This window comes from Emydura macquarii, unplaced genomic scaffold (genome assembly GCF_026122565.2).
Source record: "Emydura macquarii macquarii isolate MOO-44397 ecotype Brisbane River unplaced genomic scaffold, CSIRO-AGI_Emac_v2 contig_1253, whole genome shotgun sequence".
NCBI lineage: Eukaryota > Metazoa > Chordata > Testudines > Chelidae > Emydura > Emydura macquarii.
The window spans coordinates 94,769,558-94,789,330 of record NW_027131390.1 but is presented as its reverse complement, the minus strand read 5'-3'; the positions used below and the strand labels follow the sequence as shown (position 1 = coordinate 94,789,330).

General features: G+C 43.7%; 1 protein-coding gene across 2 annotated transcripts in view; it reads right to left on the bottom strand.

Annotated features, from left to right (window-relative positions):
* ZRANB3 (zinc finger RANBP2-type containing 3) overlaps positions 1-14,189 on the bottom strand; it is a 117,592-nt gene extending 103,403 nt beyond the window's left edge. For both annotated transcript variants that reach the window (XM_067549527.1, XM_067549528.1), the window contains exons 1-2: positions 14,065-14,189; positions 6,973-7,131 (exon numbers count right to left, since the gene is read on the bottom strand). In XM_067549527.1, coding sequence (XP_067405628.1) covers positions 6,973-7,124 — 152 coding nt within the window. In that variant the 5' untranslated portion in view covers positions 7,125-7,131; positions 14,065-14,189. The remainder of the gene's footprint in view (positions 1-6,972; positions 7,132-14,064) is intronic.
* Between the last annotated feature and the right edge of the window lie 5,584 nt (positions 14,190-19,773).

Below are 19,773 nucleotides of genomic sequence, written 5' to 3'. Positions count from 1 at the left end.
GGGTATATTTTGATTTAATAAAGAGAGAAAAATACTCAGTTTAAGAAGCTGGTAGCTTACACTTGAAGGTGTTCGAGTGACCAAAAAGGGCTTTTTAAAATCAAATAGATTTGATTACATTAATTTACAGAAAACAGATTTAAGGATTTGGTCTGAGGATCTGTAAAATATAGATCCACCCACACATTTATTACTAATAATGCAAAGTTAGTTGTAAAGGATGAATCACTCAATATTATTTTATAATATACACTGTATGGTGGTTTGTAAATGTTTGTTTTTCTTCCCATTCTTCCTTATCTCATTTTGGCTATTCAAAAAAACACTTTTTTTCTATTACGGTGATTAACAGCAACCCTAACTGATTTGACAAAACATTAGTACTCCAGACTGTTTGACCTTTACACAGCACACAAGCCATCACGGCTATTCTGGATGGTGTTAATTGGTCTTCATTCTTAGCTCCAAAGTGCTTTTTTATTACATATTTTGAAATTAAAAGTTGCAGTGGGAATAAATTAAGAACAAGACCCAGTAGATTTGTGCCACCCATTATGATCTCTTTTCAGTTGAAGGGAAGAAAACTAGTTGTAGATAGTCTTCCTGCCTGACTGGATGTCAGTCTCTCTCAGCAATCTCTGATTTTAGGTCATCTCAGATTGCGCTACACTAAGAGTTTAGTTCATTTTCACTACATCTCAGAGCATATCTTCTCTCTCACACACTCACTGACCCACCCACACCAAAAAACGTAGTATGAACAATGTCAGCATACTGACTTCCACTGATTAAAGTTAGATTGTAGAATTTATATAGGTGTTTTTTCTCATTCTATCATCTACAATATTATATTCCTGTTGAAAAGAAATGTATTCTAATAATTTAGAAGAACATTAGATATTTGATCTAGGCAAATACTGCATTTAAAAGAAAAAAATAGGGGGAGACAGTTAGCTGATTATTTAAAATTCTTCTCACCCTATTTTTATTCGTTTCCTTGAGGAAGCTATGCATCATACTGGAGTCTGCTATACTGCAAGGACTTCTTCCTTCAAATATATGCAAACAACTCTAATTAACATTAAAGGGAATTGCATACATGCACTGAGGGGAAAACACAAACAAGTATGATTAATCAGACAGTGTTTTGTAATTTGGAACAATTTTACTTCAAAATTATTATTAGAAATCCATTTAACTGAAATTGCCTTAATAGGGCTGTGCTGCCACTAGCTAACATGAAGAAATACAACTGCAGATCTAAAATGCAGTCTACACTGCCTGTGGAAGGCATAGGATCCAACTACTATAGCCTGGGAGCCTCATGATTTTTTGATACGACTATCCTTACAATACCACTGTGAAGTAGGGAAGTACTACTAATTATCCTCATTTTACAGTTGAGGAACTGAGGAACAGAGAGATCAAGGTATATTTACACTGCCATGTAAGCCCGGGTCCAGGCTCAGGCACAAGGCCAAACCCCCTTTCCATCTACACACAAATCTGCCTGACTCAGGATGGTAAGGCCTCAGAACACAGATCCTATGATCCAACAAGGAAGGTGGGTCCAAGACGAAGTCCCATTTGCACTTGGATCTAAACTGCATCATATTGCATTGTGAATGCAGCTTGGGCCTGGGGACCAAGACTTGAATTCTGAGAGTCCACCAATGCTATCCCCAAAGTGTTTCTTGGCCTGTCTATCACAGGGCTAGACAACTGACTCCCAGGAAAGCAACCCAGTTGGGCTCAGGTACAGCTGCTCAGCATTTAACCCTTCCATTTTATTCTGACCACTGCACTGCAAAACAGAGTGAACTTTCTCCTGCATTATCTATGGCCACCAATAAGAAGCCCTTTGCCAAGCATGCTGCTGTCCATAGGCAGCATGTGTCACTTGCTTGTGGGGAGGCTGGCTCCACCCCAAGGCTCCGCAGCCGCTTAGCCTTCTCCGCCTTCAGTCCTGTCCACGCTCCACCCCGTGTGGTTCCCTTTCCCAAGGCCTTCCCCCCCACACGCCACTCGTGCCTCTCCACTCCCTCCCCCCTCCGTCCCTGGCCCTAGCTGAGTTGCTCCAGCATCAAACAGCATGCACAGCAGCTTGAGGGGGGCAGAGGAGTAAGCAGCAGGCAAGGGGGGCCTTGGGGAAAGAAGCAGAGCACGGGTGGGGCTGCAGAGGCCGAGCACAAGCTTCTGGTGGCAGCTGTTTGGGGAAGCTTAGCCTCCCCAAGCCTTTTATACCTGCCGCCCATGCCACTGTCTGGTCATGGGACCAGTCACAGTCTTATAAATCTCTGGTGCAAGGCAAGCAAGACATTCAACTTCAGTAAGAGTATCAGAAATGACTGTGTACCCCAAGAAATATCCAACAAACTGGCACGTGTTGCAGATTAAGCCAACCCATGACCAGCGCAAGGAGCAAATTAAGCAGATCAACAGCAACTAACAAAGCCAAGGATGAGAACTCCCCATCATCCTGCTTCTTTTACAAGGACTTTTACTTGGTGCTGGGCGTCGCCTTGAACCCCCAGGGCTTCATGGTAGTCTGATCAGTGGGGATAGTGACCTTCTGACCCTTGATTTTAACACATCATTGGAAGGCAGACAACAACAGCCAGTTCAGGCTAGTGAAGTGAGTCTGGTGCTCATGTTGGTCCCTGAGGAGGCTTTGACACGGAAGCAGCTATAGTACAGTCTGGATCCATACTTGGAGGAACTGTTTAACCCCTGGAGGAGCAGCCCACCAAAGAAAGGGCAACAGAAACGGAAGAGGCAAAAAGTAGCCCCAGAGGCTGGTAAATGTCTGACTCCATGTTTGTTATTGATATACAAATGAGAGGGATTTCCACTTCATGACCCAATGCACTTATTACTACAAGTTGTGGGTAACAACTCTAGCTGCACACATGTAACTACATAAATGCAGAGAGAGTTTTCAGCATTTTACAGGGAGTCTATAATCCATGAGAATGCCTGTTCATTCCCTGATGAATTGTGACTCAATCCCAGGTGCTGATAGCTGCAAATTTTTCCCATAGTAGGAACTCCCATGAAATGTGACTACCCCTCTGCAGTGCATATTTTCCAGCCCATACCCCACTTCGTAGGTCACCAGCCCACCACACTTATAGATGTGCTGCTCAGTTGCCATTAGCTTGAAAGCCCCATTGGCACACAGGGCCAACTTGATGGTGGTAGCTTGGAATAATAGTGTCCCTTTACCATCCAGGAACCTCCAGGATCGTTACATCCTCCAGAACGTGAAATGCCTAAAGGATTGAGAAACCATCAGTAGTCAGCTGTGGCAACTGTCCCCCATCACTGGCTAAAATGGTCTGCAATTTTTAAACATCTATCATTTGTAAATTTCACCTTTCCATTGTGTGTGCTGGCTTTACACTCTGCTTACCTTTCAGTTGTGCGCTTGGAGCATCGGGGAAGTTAACCATTGCTCTGAGAATATACCAAAGCTAAGTGTCACAAGCTATCTTCTTTTAACTTTGAGATTCCAAGGGCACTTTTTCTGATGTTGAACTGAACCTTTTTTGAAGCATGGATACAGTGATGTACTGGCTGTTGTCAGGCCCTTTCACCACAGCAGCCCAGCCACAGTCCAGCAGGAGCCTGGGTTTCATGCTGTCATGGAGCGGTCAAAGCAGCAGCATGTCCGTGACCACCTTATTGTGGGCATCCTGATCAAGCCCAACAAGCAGCTACAAAATGGAGAAGGATTCAGGGCAAATAGGCACACAGACAGCAGAATACAATCAAAGACTTGCTGTGCAGTTTCTGGAGCAGGCCCATTGCTGTACTCTAGCTTCCTCCCACAAGCAGAAAGACCTCTTTGAGAGGCTGCTCACACTAGTGGCAACAAGTCTGTCTCCATATCAACTACAGCCTGGGTCACCTCCATAGTACCATGTCCTGCAAACCAGGACTGCATTGAACAATATCATCGTTGGGTGACCTATGCAACCGGGACTGAATTCTAGTTAGAGAGTGCAAGTGTACCCCCTGCAGTTCTCGGCCCTATGGCATGAGTGTGAAGTACATGCAAAATATGGTAGAAAGAGAAAGAATGGGGGGGACAGGGGTATGCAAGAGTAGAGGAATTATTTGTTTTCACTGGTTTAACTTGTGTACTGCTCAATGTTTGTGTTATGCATTTTATTTTATGATTGCTTTTGGAGTTTTTCATGGCAGCTGGCCTGTCAATTCTTTAATAGTTTTTTGTAATACAGAAATATTAACAAATAAAGGATTTTGTTTTATTGAGAAAAGGTATTACTATCACTACTCCACATCATATAATGTGGGTATCACACAGAATAATGATAAACATGAGAGGCATAATTGGGCAGTTATAGCCAAACAATTTTTCAATACTTCTTTTCAGATCAATCCATAATAAAAATCCACAGGTCACATCACCCATACCCATTTCCCTCGAGTGCATAAGCAGTCATTTAATTCATAATTAAAAATCCATGACAATCACCTCCCCACCTCATTCATAATGTGCAGCAATAGTACATTTACTATTGACAGTGCCGTCCAAATACTTCTCCCTGTTCCATTGGTCCATGCTAGTCCATACTGTGAGCACACAAAGAATCTCTAACTTCTGTTGCACATGATGCATCCTGCTCCATTTGTGAAAAGTACACTTTCTGTCTGAGTGTACCAATTCAGCAATCCCTTACTGTCATGGGTCCACTCATATGCAAATGGCTCTTTAGCATCAAAGATTGTGAAGAGCGTAGCAAGCCACAATAACATGGGCAGCACGGATAACATGGAAATCCAAATCGTTCTGTAAACAGCACCAGAGGGATTTCAATCTGCTAAATGTACAGCCACCATGCTATACCTACTAAGAGCATAATTAAACTGTCTTTTGCCAGGGCCTCTGAGATCAGAATATGGTTTCATAAGCCAAGGTCCTGCTCCGGAAGTGCTGGTATACATAGGGGGCATTAGCAGCTATTCAGAGAGTTAGAACAGCATTATCCAGTTGGATCGGTTATCCTCCTCCTTCTCCAGGTGCTTTTAGTAAGTCAGAAAATGCAACCAAAACATTCACCGGCAACTCATGGATGTTCTACCCATTTCCAGGCATAAGAATGAAGCCTAAACAGGACAAGTTCTTCAAAGATGACTCCTCCATGTTGCTAGCTGTGGCTGCCAGGGGCATGAAAACCCAAAATTCCATTTGGAAGGATGTGTAGTCAGGCTGAGACAACTTCCAATAAAGCACCAAAGGATGCATAGTTTTCCCACAGTGCACCACAAACAAAGCTAGAGAGACTGCCGCTGGGGAGAGCAGCAGGAAGCCTAATATAGGCTGGTTTGACTCGGGTCTGTGTAGTGCAGTGTGGACAGACGAGACGGGTGTGAGACCCAAGTCCAGAAATTCTAAATCTAGGGTCAACATTCAGTATGAACACTCAAGCCTGGTCATAGAAACACTGAGCTTGAGCACTTGAGTCCCACAGACGCAGGCTTACACTGTAGTGTACACTTACCACAAGTGCTCTGTCTAAGGAAGAATACAGGAAGTCTGTGGCAGAACAGAGAACTGTACCCGGGTCTCTCAAGTACCAGGTTAGCACTCTAACTACTGGGCTACCCTTCCTCTCTGCTGCCTGGCCTGGCAGCATTACATGGACAGCTTACAGGGCTCTGGAAGGAGGCTGTGGCTTGAGTCATTCCTTGCTTGAATCTATATGGCCAGATGCACGGTATTAAGATGAAGAATTTCAGAGGGAGCTTGACCCAACCAAAGGTTCCATGTCATGGTAAACTGAGGACGAAGACTAAAAATGGAAAACCGGAGAGAAATTAGAAGAGGAAACACATTTTCCCCTTCACAAAAAACCTAAATGGTTTATAAGAACACCTTACAAATTAAGGCACTATTGTTTGCTCTGTATTGTTTTAGGTTTAAAACGAGTGCTACCTGTAAAAGAACAAAACCCACAAGTAAGAATTTTCATCAAAACATACTGCAATGCTAAGTTCAGAATGTTACTTTGTTTCACTGAAAAAAAGTTATGCAGCTTCTTTGAGCAATGAAATTTTTGGTATCCCTGGGTCTGCCATGTTAATTTGGGGTAGATGGGACAGAACATCGCACAGAAACATCCAGTGATCTTCCAAGCTGTCAACTTTCATTTTTCTTCTGTACAATAATGTCACCACTGCAAATTACAATGATGTATTTTTCTACTAATTCTTTCCACAAACGTACTTGTTACCCTGACACATTATATACATAGCATATGGAGCTCTGCAGCAATAAGAGGAAATAAGGGGGAGCAATTCAAACTGCTCAGAGCCATTGGTGGAGCCCATCTGCAAATTCAGCCAGACATTCCTTCATTAGTTTACAATATTTTAAAAGTTAATTTAACAAAAATATAGGCAAACTCTTAATTCCTCACTTCCTCCGCACATACAAGAATTTAGATTGTAGCACAGGACAGGAGATGTAACAGGAAAGTACCAGTTCACAAGTCACCATAAACTACCTTAATCCAACCCCAAATGAAAACAGCTGAAATGCTTTGGCATTTGTTAGTAGCCCTTATTCAGCAAAGCATAGCTCTACCTTTCAACTGCCCAGTCTCTATTTTTCCTTTGAACACTCTCAACTGTGTCCTTAAAAAACAAACAAACCAACCCAAGTTTTAAGAATGCACTAGAAGAGTAAAACAAAACACTTTATCCTTACTGATTTTTACCTACATGTGGTATGGTATTGCTGGGTTGCTCAAGAATACAGTATTTTTAGTATCTGCTTACTCTTAGAAAATTTAAGCCATACAGAATTACTAACATATGAAATAAAGCAAGTTGTTTTAGACATTTAATTTTCACTTATTTTTGTAAGCTTTTTGTACTTGATCCAGAAACAGATTTCTAAAACAGAATGACTACTTTCAGCACACGACAAAATAAACACTTTACCTGCCATTTCTCTGAAGTGCAAACAAGATGCCTTTCTTTTGAAAAGGAAGCAGCCTTTCCCTTAGTTTTTCAGGTAGAAAGGATAGCTTAATATCAACATTTTCGGAACAAGAAGTTCCAACTGTAGACGTTTCTTGGATTGTGTTTGACATGTTGCGCCTGCAAGAAACAAATAAGAGGCTAGGAATAGGGTACTAAATACTCCAATACATCAGCTATATGTAACAAGTAATAGTCCTGTCTTGAAATATTTAACTGTTGAATGATATAAATATTGATTTGTACTATTTTCTCAGCAGATGTTAGTTTAGACAATTAACTCTTGGTTTGCAGTTGAAGCTTTCTGGTCTTTTAACTAAGGAGCCTGGTTTATAAACATGTTAAATAAAAATATAAATGTGTTCATTCATCAGATGCATTTAGTTACTCTTTGCAAGTGACTTAAACATGATAAGACTAAACACAAAATCAAGAATTTAAAAAAATTTAAATTGAAACAAAGGGCACAGATGTCCCAGCTGGTTTGAAACTTTTTAGGAGTATCAGGTAAATTAGAACTGATCTGATCTAACACATGCAGTTTCCTATCCAAACTTCATAAAACTCACATGATAACTCAAGGGGGAAAAAAAAACAATGAACCCTAAGAATGAAAAAACTTTAGGCTTTATAACACAGATTAACAATTTAAGACTTTTCACAGGTTTACAAAAAATGCATTTACAAGAGTGCACAATTTTAAGAAATAAAAATCATAACCATGTATAACAGAGCACAGAAAGAATGGTTATTTACCCTACAGTAAACATGGTTCTCTGAAACGTTATAGTCACCATGGATCTCACTGTCAGTGCACCTGAAATCATATACTGCTATTCAGAAGACTGTCATGAACGCACATGCACCTTGTGCCTTCTTGTGCTCCCATGAGGGCATGAAGGAGAGTTACAGCTGTCTGGACCTTTACTTCCCTCACAATTCTAAGCCCATGATAGCAGAGGACTCTGAATAGCCGCGATAGAGAACAGGACGTGGGATTCACAGACATCTCAAAGAACCAAAGTTAACCTAGGGCAGAGGTTCTCAAAAGGTGTTTTTTTTTTTTTTTTTTTTTTTGCTGAGACCCCTTTGAAAATATTTCAGGTTGTGACAAACCCACCAAAAAGCAATGACCCCCCCATGCCATACCATCTTTTACTGACATGTATTGGGGCTGACAGCTCACAACCTCCCCATAACAACTTCATAACCCTCTGAGAGGTCATGACCCCTCAGTCTGAGAACCCCTAACCTAGGGTAAGTATCCACTCTTCCAGTAGGTGTCAGTGTTGATACCACTGTGGTGGCTGACAAGTAGGGTCCCCTCCAAATGGTATGAGCAGCAGTCAGCTACATCAGTCAAACGGATATTGCAATACACCTCTCCCAAACTTGGGATCTAACATGGTGGATGAGTCAAAGGCATCATATTTGACAAAGGTCCGTGGTTTACTCCATGTTGCCACCCTGCAGATTTTGGAAACTGGAACATTTCTGAAGCAGAGAGAAGATGTTGTTTGTGTTCTGGAGTGCAGTGATGTACAGTGGGAGAGGCACACCTGCCCAACTGTAATAAAGTGAGACATTGTGTTATCCATTTCAATAGCTTCCAAGACAAGATGGTCTGACCTTAGGACTGGTCAACCACATCAAGAATGAACCAGGAAACAGTCTGAAAGGTTTGGTTCTGTCATGGTAATAAAGCAAGGCCTCCCAAAACATCTGGAGTGTGAAATTGCTTCTTTCCTGGTATTGTGTGTGGTTCAGGAAAGGAGACAGGTAGCTTGATTCAGAAGTCACATGAACATCAACCCTGATCAAGCTTGGAATGCCAAATGGTGTTCTCAAGAAGTCAAACACTTCAGGAAAGACCTGACATAGAAGCCAGGGATCTTCTATCTCCCACAAAGCTCATGGGCAACCCTAAACCGCATTTGTGCAAACCATGGCAAATGTGGATACTTGCCACACAAATGGAAAATTAAAGACTCTCCAGTATGCGTCTGTGGTCACTCACAGCAGACCATGGAACATGTAACAACTCACTGCCTGATTCACAAATACAAAGGAAACATCACAGCAACACACTCTGCAACTCCAGATGCTGTTTTCTGGCTTAACCATCTGAATGTAAAATTATAGTGGACTGTTGCTCTACATTTACATCAGCCATATGAAGAAGCAGTGAGTCAGCAGAGTCAGAACATGGTCTGAAAAGACTCCCTGTGCAGCCACAGGGCAGGTGACAGAGGATCTCTGCACATGTAAGGTGAGGAGGAGTCCCCGTTTGCTGACTGTTATTGATGGACTTTTTATTTTTTATTATAGTGTGTCATGTGAAATTGATGTTTACCTATGACCAATCATCTAGATCAAATCCTGTCAAGTCCAGCCATTGGAATACATGGCCTGGTTAAGGCTGGCCAGCCCAGTACCACTCACATGCCATTTGAGATGGAGCTCTAAGTGACAGCATATTTGCTGGGGTTGCCCTCCAAAGGTAGAAGAGAAGGACCCTAGTCAATGCTGGTAAAAAGAAATAGATCAGCAGTGACAAGTAGAAGTAACATCTCTTCTTCCAATTGCAGCACCTTGTGCGATACCAGTACTGCCTTCAGCGCCAGTTGTCACTTTGGTGCAGAGAATGTGTCTGGAGGGGACATTGATTCCTCTGCATTGTATCTCAGATCCTTAGACTCAGTCATGGGTACTGGGTTGGTGTTGATCTCTTGCACCATGTTTTTGTGGAGGACATGCAGTCTCCATCCTTGGAGGCAACAGGCCATAGAACACCACACCTGAACTTTCCCTCATGCTTTCCATTTATGCTTGAACTTTATTCATGCTCTGTTTTGGCATCCCCCTTCCACAGGGACATAGAGGCTGGCTTTTTTTCATCTGGGATGCCAGCTCTGGGCTATCAATGCCAAGGATTCCACTGCTGCCAAAGTCAATTCATCAATTTCACTGATGCCAAAGTCATCAATGGCAAAGTCACAGTGCTAGCTTTGTTGGTGTCCTCACTTTCTTTCCACTGCCCAATCCTGGGATATGGTGTCTGCTTGGGGGAGGACTGTCCAATGCTGGCTTTTGCGACCTCGCTCTGATAATTACCATCACTCACCTGAGGGTCCAAAGTAACCTGCACAGGCTGCTCTAGCAGATGTAACTTGAGCCAAACATCCCTGGATTTGCAGTTCTTCCAGCAGAACAACTTGCACACAGAGTACCTATCAGGCACATGGCTCTTCCACAGGCAGAACAGGCATAAAGTATGTCTGTCTTTGATGGAGCAGTCCATCATAAGAATGGCAGCTTTGAGTCTATCATATTTTGTAAGTGTTTTGAGTCTATCATGAAAGGTGGCAGCTGGTGCGAAGCACTTCATGCTGCTGTATAGGGGGGAAAAAGGGCAGAAGGGATCCCTAGTAGTTTTCTTCTCTTTTTGGAACGTCCAATTTGAGGAAAATGGGAGTATGAAGATGAAGTGTTCTTCATAGACTGTAGCTGAAAAACCAGGTCAAAGCCTCTAAGAATTGAACACTCAAGAGCTCTGTCTAATTGCCCTGAGCAGTAAGAGTGAATTGAGGGAGTGTTGTTGCCACTTCAGTCTTTATACCTCGAATGGGAGGTATAGAACATGAGGAGATAAAGGGTACATGTGCAGCCCTGATGGACACTGATAATCAAAAGAATCCAATCTTGTGCATAAGGTGCATAAATACTAACAGTATCCACACAGATCCATACTCAAAGAATTTACACATCTGGAAAATAATGAGAACTAGAAATAAAAAAATTAAACTATTTCCAATGAAGTCTAAACTAGGAACAATTAGTATCTAATAAAACAACTTTAAACTGACAATTTAACATTTATTTTTGCCAAATACATTTCAATCCCTACAATGACCCAGTTGCAACCTACAGTTCTACAATATGTTGCACAGCTGCACTCTTTTTTAATATGAATCGGAAGCCCGCAGGCACTACAGATTTTAGTGTGCAATGTTCCATATTGATCTACGCCAAAGCAATAAAATCAACTAGACAATGAAACAGATTCCCATTGAGGATGGAGATGGAAATCAGAGTTATTCAATTTGGAAAACACTTGAAGATTCTGCAGCACCACTCTTGAACTGGCAAGCGGAATAACTAGTTGATCTAATAAGCCTTCATCTCTCAGTTCTGCAATTCACTCTACTGAAAATTACTTTGAGAAAAGTTTTTTAAATTGGTTTTAGTCCTCCCGCCCCCATTTTTCAACATCTAGATGGAATATTATCATAAAGAGACAAAATTCTGATCAACTTGCGGCATAATTTCTGCTGTAACTGACAGCAACTTGACAACAATGATGAACAAAATTGTATTTAGTTACATTAGCGTCTGACAAGATTAAATTTTTGCAGTCACATTTTAGTCTTTTGACTGAAACGGATTAGTCTGCTTGAATCTTTCAATAGTGAAATTTGATTTAGAGGAAGCGGGTGATGCTCCCTCAAGAACAATAATATTGCCAAAATTGTTTCAGTACTGCATAAGTTAAAATTAATTTTGCACTTTTTGTCTAAAAATATAGCAATTACAGTGCTTGGAAAGCATTAAGTCTATCAGCTATGTATACTTGTTTACCAGGAAGTCAAGACATTGGTTGTGTTTTGCTGCATAAATACATATTGGAGAACAGAAGCAGCATGTTTACTAGTTAGATCACAGGACAGGGAAGGGACCTAGGGTGTATTCCCAACTCTGTCATTGACCTGCTGTGTCAACAAGCAAGTCACTTCAGCTCTCTATGCACCCTGTAAAATTCATGTGTACATATTCACCTTCATCAAGCACTTTGAGATCCTCTGATAAGAGCACTGTATGATGATTGAGAATATTTCAATAGATTATGGAGTAATTTCTGAAGTATTCCTATTAATAAACATTTATTGTCTGAAAACATGACAACTGTTGTGTCCAATAGAACTTAAGGGTCATTTATAGGGAGAGAATTTCAAATTTGTGAATATTTCTCTAATTTCTCATTTGCTGAATAAGATCAAGGGAGAACTCAGAGGTCTTCCGACTCACAGAGCTCTGACAAATGAACAATGGAGAAACCCCATAATTGCTAGGGAAGGTGCAAGTGGGGATTACTGATAAATAGATATTAAATTACATTATCTGGAAGCATGAGATTGTGCTCTTTACTAGCCTATTAACAAAGCAGTCCAATTATATTTATCCTCATCCTTCTTTTCCACCAAACATTTTATTCTCTTGTTACATCTTATCTTAAATTAGATTGCAAGCAGGGAGCTTGGTTTACTACGTGTTTGTAGAATACCTACCACCATGAGATCCTGATCCCAATGGTGGCCTTTTGGTGTTACCCCAAGCACAAACAAGAAAATGCTTTGGCTAAAGTTCTCTTTGTCACCTATGGTAAAATTTATATATTATTTTCTTAAAGAAACAACTTGAAATGTTGTTGTAAGAAGTTAGTTAAAAGTAGTTTCAGCAACAGCTTTTTAATAAAACTATTTCTAATCCAGTTCTTCTCTTAGCCTGTATATACTTATTGCAAGTTTCATTGATTATATAAACATTTTATAGGCATTTTAAAAAATATATATAATTCCTATAATTTAGATACCTTTGACACTATTTCTGAATTAAGCAATGATGAAAAACCCAGATTCCGCAAATGTGAGTTTATACTGCATTATTTCACAGTATTCAAAATGTTGCCAAACACTTCACAGGAGAGAGAGTCTCTTTTTCCCTTAAAGTTTATGTAAGGCAATAACTTGGATAGCTACCTAGCAGGTAATATTCCTGCCTACTAGCAAAATTACTTTTTCCTAATTTTTCCCCCCCATTAGGGCTTTTTCCTTATCATGGGAGGGAGTGTAGACAGAGCACTAGAGTGGGAGATAAGAAACCTGGGTTCCATTCCCAGCAGTGCTCGTGTCTGGTTAAGTCACTTCACCACACTGTGCTTCATTCCCCCGCCCCCGTATATTTGTAAAGCGGTTTAAGATGTACTAGTGAAGAATCCTATATTAATATTATTGTCTCCTAACCTAGACCGTTCAACTGTGTCCTGTACAGTTGTAAAAATTAACTTTTCTCTACATTTTGCAAGGGTTCTCATTTGGAGTAGTGTTCTATAGTCAGATGCTTGCCATCTCAAATCATTTTGGAGACAGAACAGATAAATACATTTCAAGCACTTCATTAAAATTCTGTTTTCACATATCTGAACATCATTAGTCTTGTAGTCAAAAAAAAGTGAACCCTTGTTAAATTTGCAAAGCAATAATCCCAGAACATGGAGTGGTCATTTCCAATGCAGATATTAGTCACTTTGAGTTACTGGATTCCTAGACCACTAGGTTTCTGTGACATAACAGAGTTTCAATGTTCTCTCAAGGGTCACTGCCCATAGTCACGAATCTCCATCCCTCAGATGAACACCATGCAAGGAAGAGAGCCATCTCAGAGGTGGTTCTGAGACAGAAATCTTCCTCAGGTCAAGAAGAAGTCGATCCAGCTTCAAGTCCCCCTCCCCGGAGGAACTCCAACAGCCCAATCACAGCCACCACACTAAGTCTCAGTAAGCAGACGCCTTAATATGGATGCAGCTTCCCCCCCAAGACACAACCTGGGGACCAACGGAGAGCATTAAGGAACACAGGCGGCACTGAGGCGGGAAGGGAGCCCAGACAGCGGTGCATGGAGTGAGAGAACTAACGACCAGCCTAAGCCCCACTGAACTAGGCTACGGCCTGCCACCCGTCACCCACCGCAGCCCTGACCCTGGGGCGCGCTACTCCACAGCGCGACCGCCCGGGATCGGCGAGAAGGGAATAATCGCCGCTCCCCCGGACAGGCGGCTCCCAACCGCCCAAGGCGCAACCAACCCCCGGAGACTAGTCGGAGACTACCCCCGAAGAACCAGACCCTCTGACCGCGTAGGCCGGACTACCCTTTATCCGGCATAAAGGCCGAGAGCAGCCTTCCCGCCAACGGCGAGCCTCACTCACACCTACCTACCGGACCCGCTCCGCTACCCAACTGCCCCAAAACGACACCAGCCGCCAGTTTGTCAGCTCGTATTAGCGCGCGCTCAAAACGTCCCGGCACCGGAAATGACCTTTGGCGGGGGGGCGGAACTTCCGGTGCGTCAAAAGCTCCACCCCCTCACGGGGAAAAAAAAAGCCGCCAGTAAGTGGCCGAAGGTGCGCGTGTGCTCAAGGCGGGGGACAATGCTGCTGTACTGCCCTTGAATTTATTCTGCTCCCCGCCCTGCCTCCGTCCGTCCCAGACCAACTGCCTCATTCTTTTCCGCTAGTGAGGGGTGGGGTTCTGTGAGGGAGCGCCCCGCCCCCTCCTCGAGTGCCGCCGTCTCCCCTGTCTCCAGAGTGCGCGGGGTTATGACGGGGGAGAGGCTGTCTGGGGACAGGGAGTTGAAATTAGGGCAGGGGTGGGGGGGTGACTACGCGAATGGTTAGGCTGTAGGAGCTACGCAGGGGTGCGCTATACGGTAGGCGGGGGTGGGAGGCCGTGGGTATTATGCAGGGGCGCGCTACGCGGCGGTGGGGCTGGGAGCTATGCAGGGGCGCGCTACGCGGCGGTGCGGCTGGGAGCCATGCAGGGGCGCGCTATACGGGGTTGTGGGAACGATGCAGCGGTGCACCCCTGCATAATACCCACGGGAGTGGGAACTATGCAAGGGTGCGCTATACTACGGGGGTATGAGGCTGCAGGAACTGTGCAGGGCTGCACTAGGCAGGGGCGTGGGAAGTATGCGAGGGGCGCCACACGGGGCTGTGGGAACTAGTGCGATATATGGGGGCTGCGGGAGCTATGCGGGGATGCGCTGTACGGAGATGAGGGGCAAGGGCTGTCTGAATGGGAAGGCTCTGTGCGGGGTGTAGGTGACTGGGACGAGCTGCGTGGGAAGGACTCGAGCGTTGTTGGATTGAGAGCAGCATTGCAGTTACTGTGAGAGGTGGGGGGCCTGCATTGAAGGGGTGCATGGAGCTGGCTGACAAATGCGATGATCCCAGAGAGCAATGGGTGGGGCTGTGAGGCGCCCAGCCGGGCAGTGCTGGGGATTGTATGGAAGACGGCGCGGCAGGACTCCGAGTTCTTTCCGCCTGTAACTCAGCGAGATGGCGTGGGAGGGTGGGAACATGACTGAGACCGCTGCTCTCGGGCCAGTTGCTAATAAATAGGCTCCTAGGGGGCAAGCAGCGAGCATGCTAATACAAGAAACTACAATTCCCACGATGCCTTGCGGTGGCCACCCCATTCCCTATATTGGCCATGAAGTCTTCGGGGGGGGGCTTGGCCGGGAGGGAGACGCTCGCTGCTGGTGGTAAGGGAAGGGGCGCCTAGCTTGCTGGGCCTTCTGGTCGGGCGCAGTGCCAGAGGCTAGCTCACGAGGGGATTACCATCACTTCGGGGGACAAGTATCCACTGGATTGTCATTAGCGATGAAAACCGTCCATCAGCGCAACGCCGCGGTGCCACTGGTTTTTAATACCTACCTAGGTGGGTCTCTGTGTGCCGGTCTCTCAGCACAGCGGCTTCCTATTGGTAGGTAGGGCCGTCATTCAGCGAAACCACCCCTGCGATTGGCCAGCGACCCCCGAGTGGGCGAGTTCATGCGCAAGTGGTATGTGCTCCACTCAGCGGCAACTCTGGGGGCCGGTGCTGGACTGTAAGTGGCTCAGGCCGACGTCGCTCAGCGAGATTGTGCGCTGCCATTCGCCGGCGCTGGCCCTGGGGGCGGGTCTCTGTCCCTGCCGCGGCAGTAGGAGGAACCGGAGCCGCTGTGGGGGCTGGTGATGGGGTCAATTCTTCCTCGTGTGTGAATCCCCGTCACCGAGTCGGCCCGGTCGCCGCCCTTTATCCGGCCGGCCGTGTTAGCGCTGTCGCGGTAAGGAGCGCACCTCCCTTTATAGCCATCGCCCGCCGCTCTGTGAAGGGGAGGGGAGCTTGTGCCGGGGCCCCCGCACCGCCTGAGGGGCCCGTGGCCGTGTTGTCTGGCCCCCAGGGGCTGCTGGTGTACTGCGCTCCTGGGAGGAGTGGCTGGCCCTGGGCGCAGCGACACCCTGGGGTTGGGGGCAGCTGCACCCTGGGAGCTGGGGGAGAGCCTGTGCTGGGGTGGTGGGGCCAGAAAGCCTGCACGGGGGCGGCGGGGGTAGCTGCACCCTGGGGGAGAGAGCGGGGCGGGAGAGCCTGCACGGGGGTGGGGGGAGCTGGGGGAGGAGGAGCCTGCAGGGGGGTGGGGGGAGCTGGGGGGGAGCCTGCACGGGGGTGGGGGGAGCTGGGGGGGGAGCCTGCAGGGGGGTGGAGGCAGTTGTGCACTGGGGTAGGGGCAGCTGGGGGGGGGGGAGCTTGCACAGGGGTGGGGGCAGTTGCGCACTGGGGTAAGGGCAGCTTGGGGGGGGGGGGGGGAGCCTGCACTGGGGTGGGGGCAGTTGCACCCAGGGGAGGGAAAGCCTGCCCTGTTCAAATTGCTCTGAGGTCTTCAAATGAAAGGTGCTATAAAACTGCAATGTATTACTTAATTGCTCACACTTAACATATATTTAAAAGTCCTGCTAAGAAATTGTGCAAATTTAGGCTAATGTGGGATCCATTTTTAAAATCTCTCTTCACTCTGGTTGGAGGAAGTATTAACCATCTTGGCTCTGACATAAATGGTTGTACATAATGTATTCTGTTCAATTGTCTTGAATAAGTTATATCTAGCACAGTATAATCCAAAGTATAGGTAGAGTAGTACCTAAACTACATCACTTTCTGCTTTTGGTGGCCTCTTAGAATGACACTTAATAAAATGACTCTAAGTTTAAATGGTTGGCACTGAAGAATAGTTTTTCTTTTTTAACCAAAAGATAAAAAAAAGTGAGAGGAACTTAATTCTCTTAAGATACCTGTTATATTGAAGACTTTGATTTTGTTGTTAGCAGGTTTTATAAGATGTATTCCCATGATAAGCACATCCTGTGAAATTCCTTTACATATAGTTCTAATTATGGATGGTGTGATTAGGCAGATAGATTGCTATGATGTGTTTTTTCCACTTTGTGCATTTTGTGATCTATATATAAAATTGGAAGGGTGGAGTCAAAAGGTCTGTTAGCAATGGTTGTTCCTGGATACATAGAATCATAGGAATATTGATTTGGAAGGGACCTCAATAGGTCATCTAGTCCAATCCCTTGCACTGATGCGGGACTAAGCATTATGTAGACCATCCCTGACAGGTGTTTGTATAACCTTTTAAAAAATCTCCAATGACCGAGGTTCCACAACCCTCCTAGATAATTTGTTCCAGTGCTTAACTACCCTGACAGTTAGAAAGTTTTTCCTAATGTCTGAGGCCATGTAGATGGATTCCACCCCCCCCCATTTGATTCAGTGATAGTGAAGACACTCAATCGATCCAGAAGTCAATCTAATGAAACCATCTCCCCAAAAAGCGTAGTGCTGCGTCGAAGGGAATGCTTTTCCCATTGGCGCAGTGCAGTGGAGATGGTGCTCTGAAGGGAAGTTATGAAGTCAACAGGAGTTATGCAAGCTATGCAAAATAGCTTGCATAGCTCCCGTTGTCTGCCACCGAATTTTGTGGGCAGTGTAGACCTGCCATAACCTAAATTTCCTTTAGTGCAGTTTAAGCCCACTACTTTTTGTCCTGTCCTCAGTGGTTAAGGACAATAATTTATCACCCTCCTTTTTAAAAAAATCGTTTATGTACTCAAAGACTGTTATCCTGTCTCTCTTCTCCCCCTCCCTCCAGTCGTCTCTTCTACAGACTAAACAAACCCAATGTTTTGAATCTTTCCTCTTAGGTCATGTTTTCTAAATATTTAATCATTTTTGTTGCTCTTCTCTGGACTTTCTCCAATTTGTCTATATCTTTCCTAAAGTGTAGTGCCCAGAGCTGGACATGATACTCCAACTGAGGCCTTATCAATGCCAACTAAATTACTTCTCATGTTTTGCTTACAATGCTCCTGCTAGTATGTCTCAAAATTATGTTCATTCTTAGAAAGTGAACATGTTTAGAAAACAACATTTGCAAAAGCTTTATGCACCTAAATGGTTAGGTCATCATGGAACCTTGAACTTAGAAAGGATCTTGTATTTTAAATACACACAGTTATTTTCAACCTGTTGTTTAACAAAAGTGTCCAAAACTAAGGCCTTAGCATCAAGTTCACAATAAATAATCAATTTGTAATTCTTTTAATATAGAATAAAGTTTAAAGAAAAAGTAGTTGAAAATACCTGTGGCCTAGAGAGAGCACTTTGTTTATTTGCAAGGTTCTTGATTGAATGCTAAAGCAAATACTAAGTGCTAGCACTTCTATGATCCAGAGTTATTGTTAAACTTCAGAAATAAGACTTTGCACTTACTGGTGTAATCGAAAGGGTAAAAACATCTGAAATAAGTTACCTTTCCAGAGCCTTTATTTAAACATTCAGTCATTCTAGGAGATGAATTGTTCTGGTATTGGCACACTTCATATGACATATATAGTCCACCACTTTTGTCGCATGTAACGTTCTTCAGAAACACTGGCAATAAGAATTGAAAATAGAAATTGTCTCTCATGGTAGGTTCTGTAATTGTGAATGTATAGGGATTGAAGGTTATATAATAAGAATGTGCTATAGATTGCAGTGATGTTTAAAGTTTCTATGCTAAACTCCTATTGTGGTAGGTCTTCAGTGGTAGATTCGTCAGCTATTTGAGTGACTTCTAGTAAAATGTTCACATTTTTTACTATTTAAACCACTTTCTCTTTTTCTGTAAAAACACAATAACAAATTCATGTCAAATCTGACTATAATGTTCTGTCCAGTTATATGACGAATAACAATGGATATAACTAAATGCCAGCTGTTGGTGAAAGGAGTATGATATATTGGAATGGGATTCCTTATCAGTTTTCCAGAAATTATTAAGTTCACAATCCTCTAGAAAGGCTAAGCCACTTAATTCTGTCCAGACTCAGGCCTAGGTATCCCTTTACCTCTTCCTCCCCTCCCACTCCCCCAGGATCTTTCCTTCTTTCTTTTTTGCTGCTTCCCAAACTTACTTTTCCTTTCATTCTGCCTATAGCTTTTTCCCCCTCCATTACATTTTTTACGGCCTAATCTTTTACCCTTCTTTCCCATTATTTTCTAATCTTTAGCCTCATTTTCCACTCCCACTCATCTTTCAGTCTCATTGGTGTTGGCTTTCCCAGTCTCATTAGTCTTAAACTCTACTTACTTTTAAGCCCCTCTTCTCTGTATATTTCAGATCCACTAGGGCGTTTTGGGATTTTTAAGGGGAAAAAATGCTTAATTGTATCACAAGCAGCTCTGTTGAACATATCTTTTATTTTGTATCTATCTTTGCTCTGTATTAAGGTAAAAGGCGCTAATGCCTGACCTTATAACAAGGAGAATGGGGCAAATTTCCATATTTTTTTCTTTTCATCTCTTTGACCTAATTTACTACCCCTTCTCTCCCACCCGCATGCTCACACAGTTATCCCTGTCAAAGAACTTATGGTGTAACATGTTTTAAATAACATGAGATATTTTAGTTCTAATGTAATTGATGACACAGAACCTATTGGCTCCAGAGTAGTTTGTGCCATTACATTTATTGATCTTCTTTTACTTGGGGTTGTATGTGGAGAGTATATAAATGAGTTTTTATATTATAGTGTACTGTTCCAGAATGGTATATGT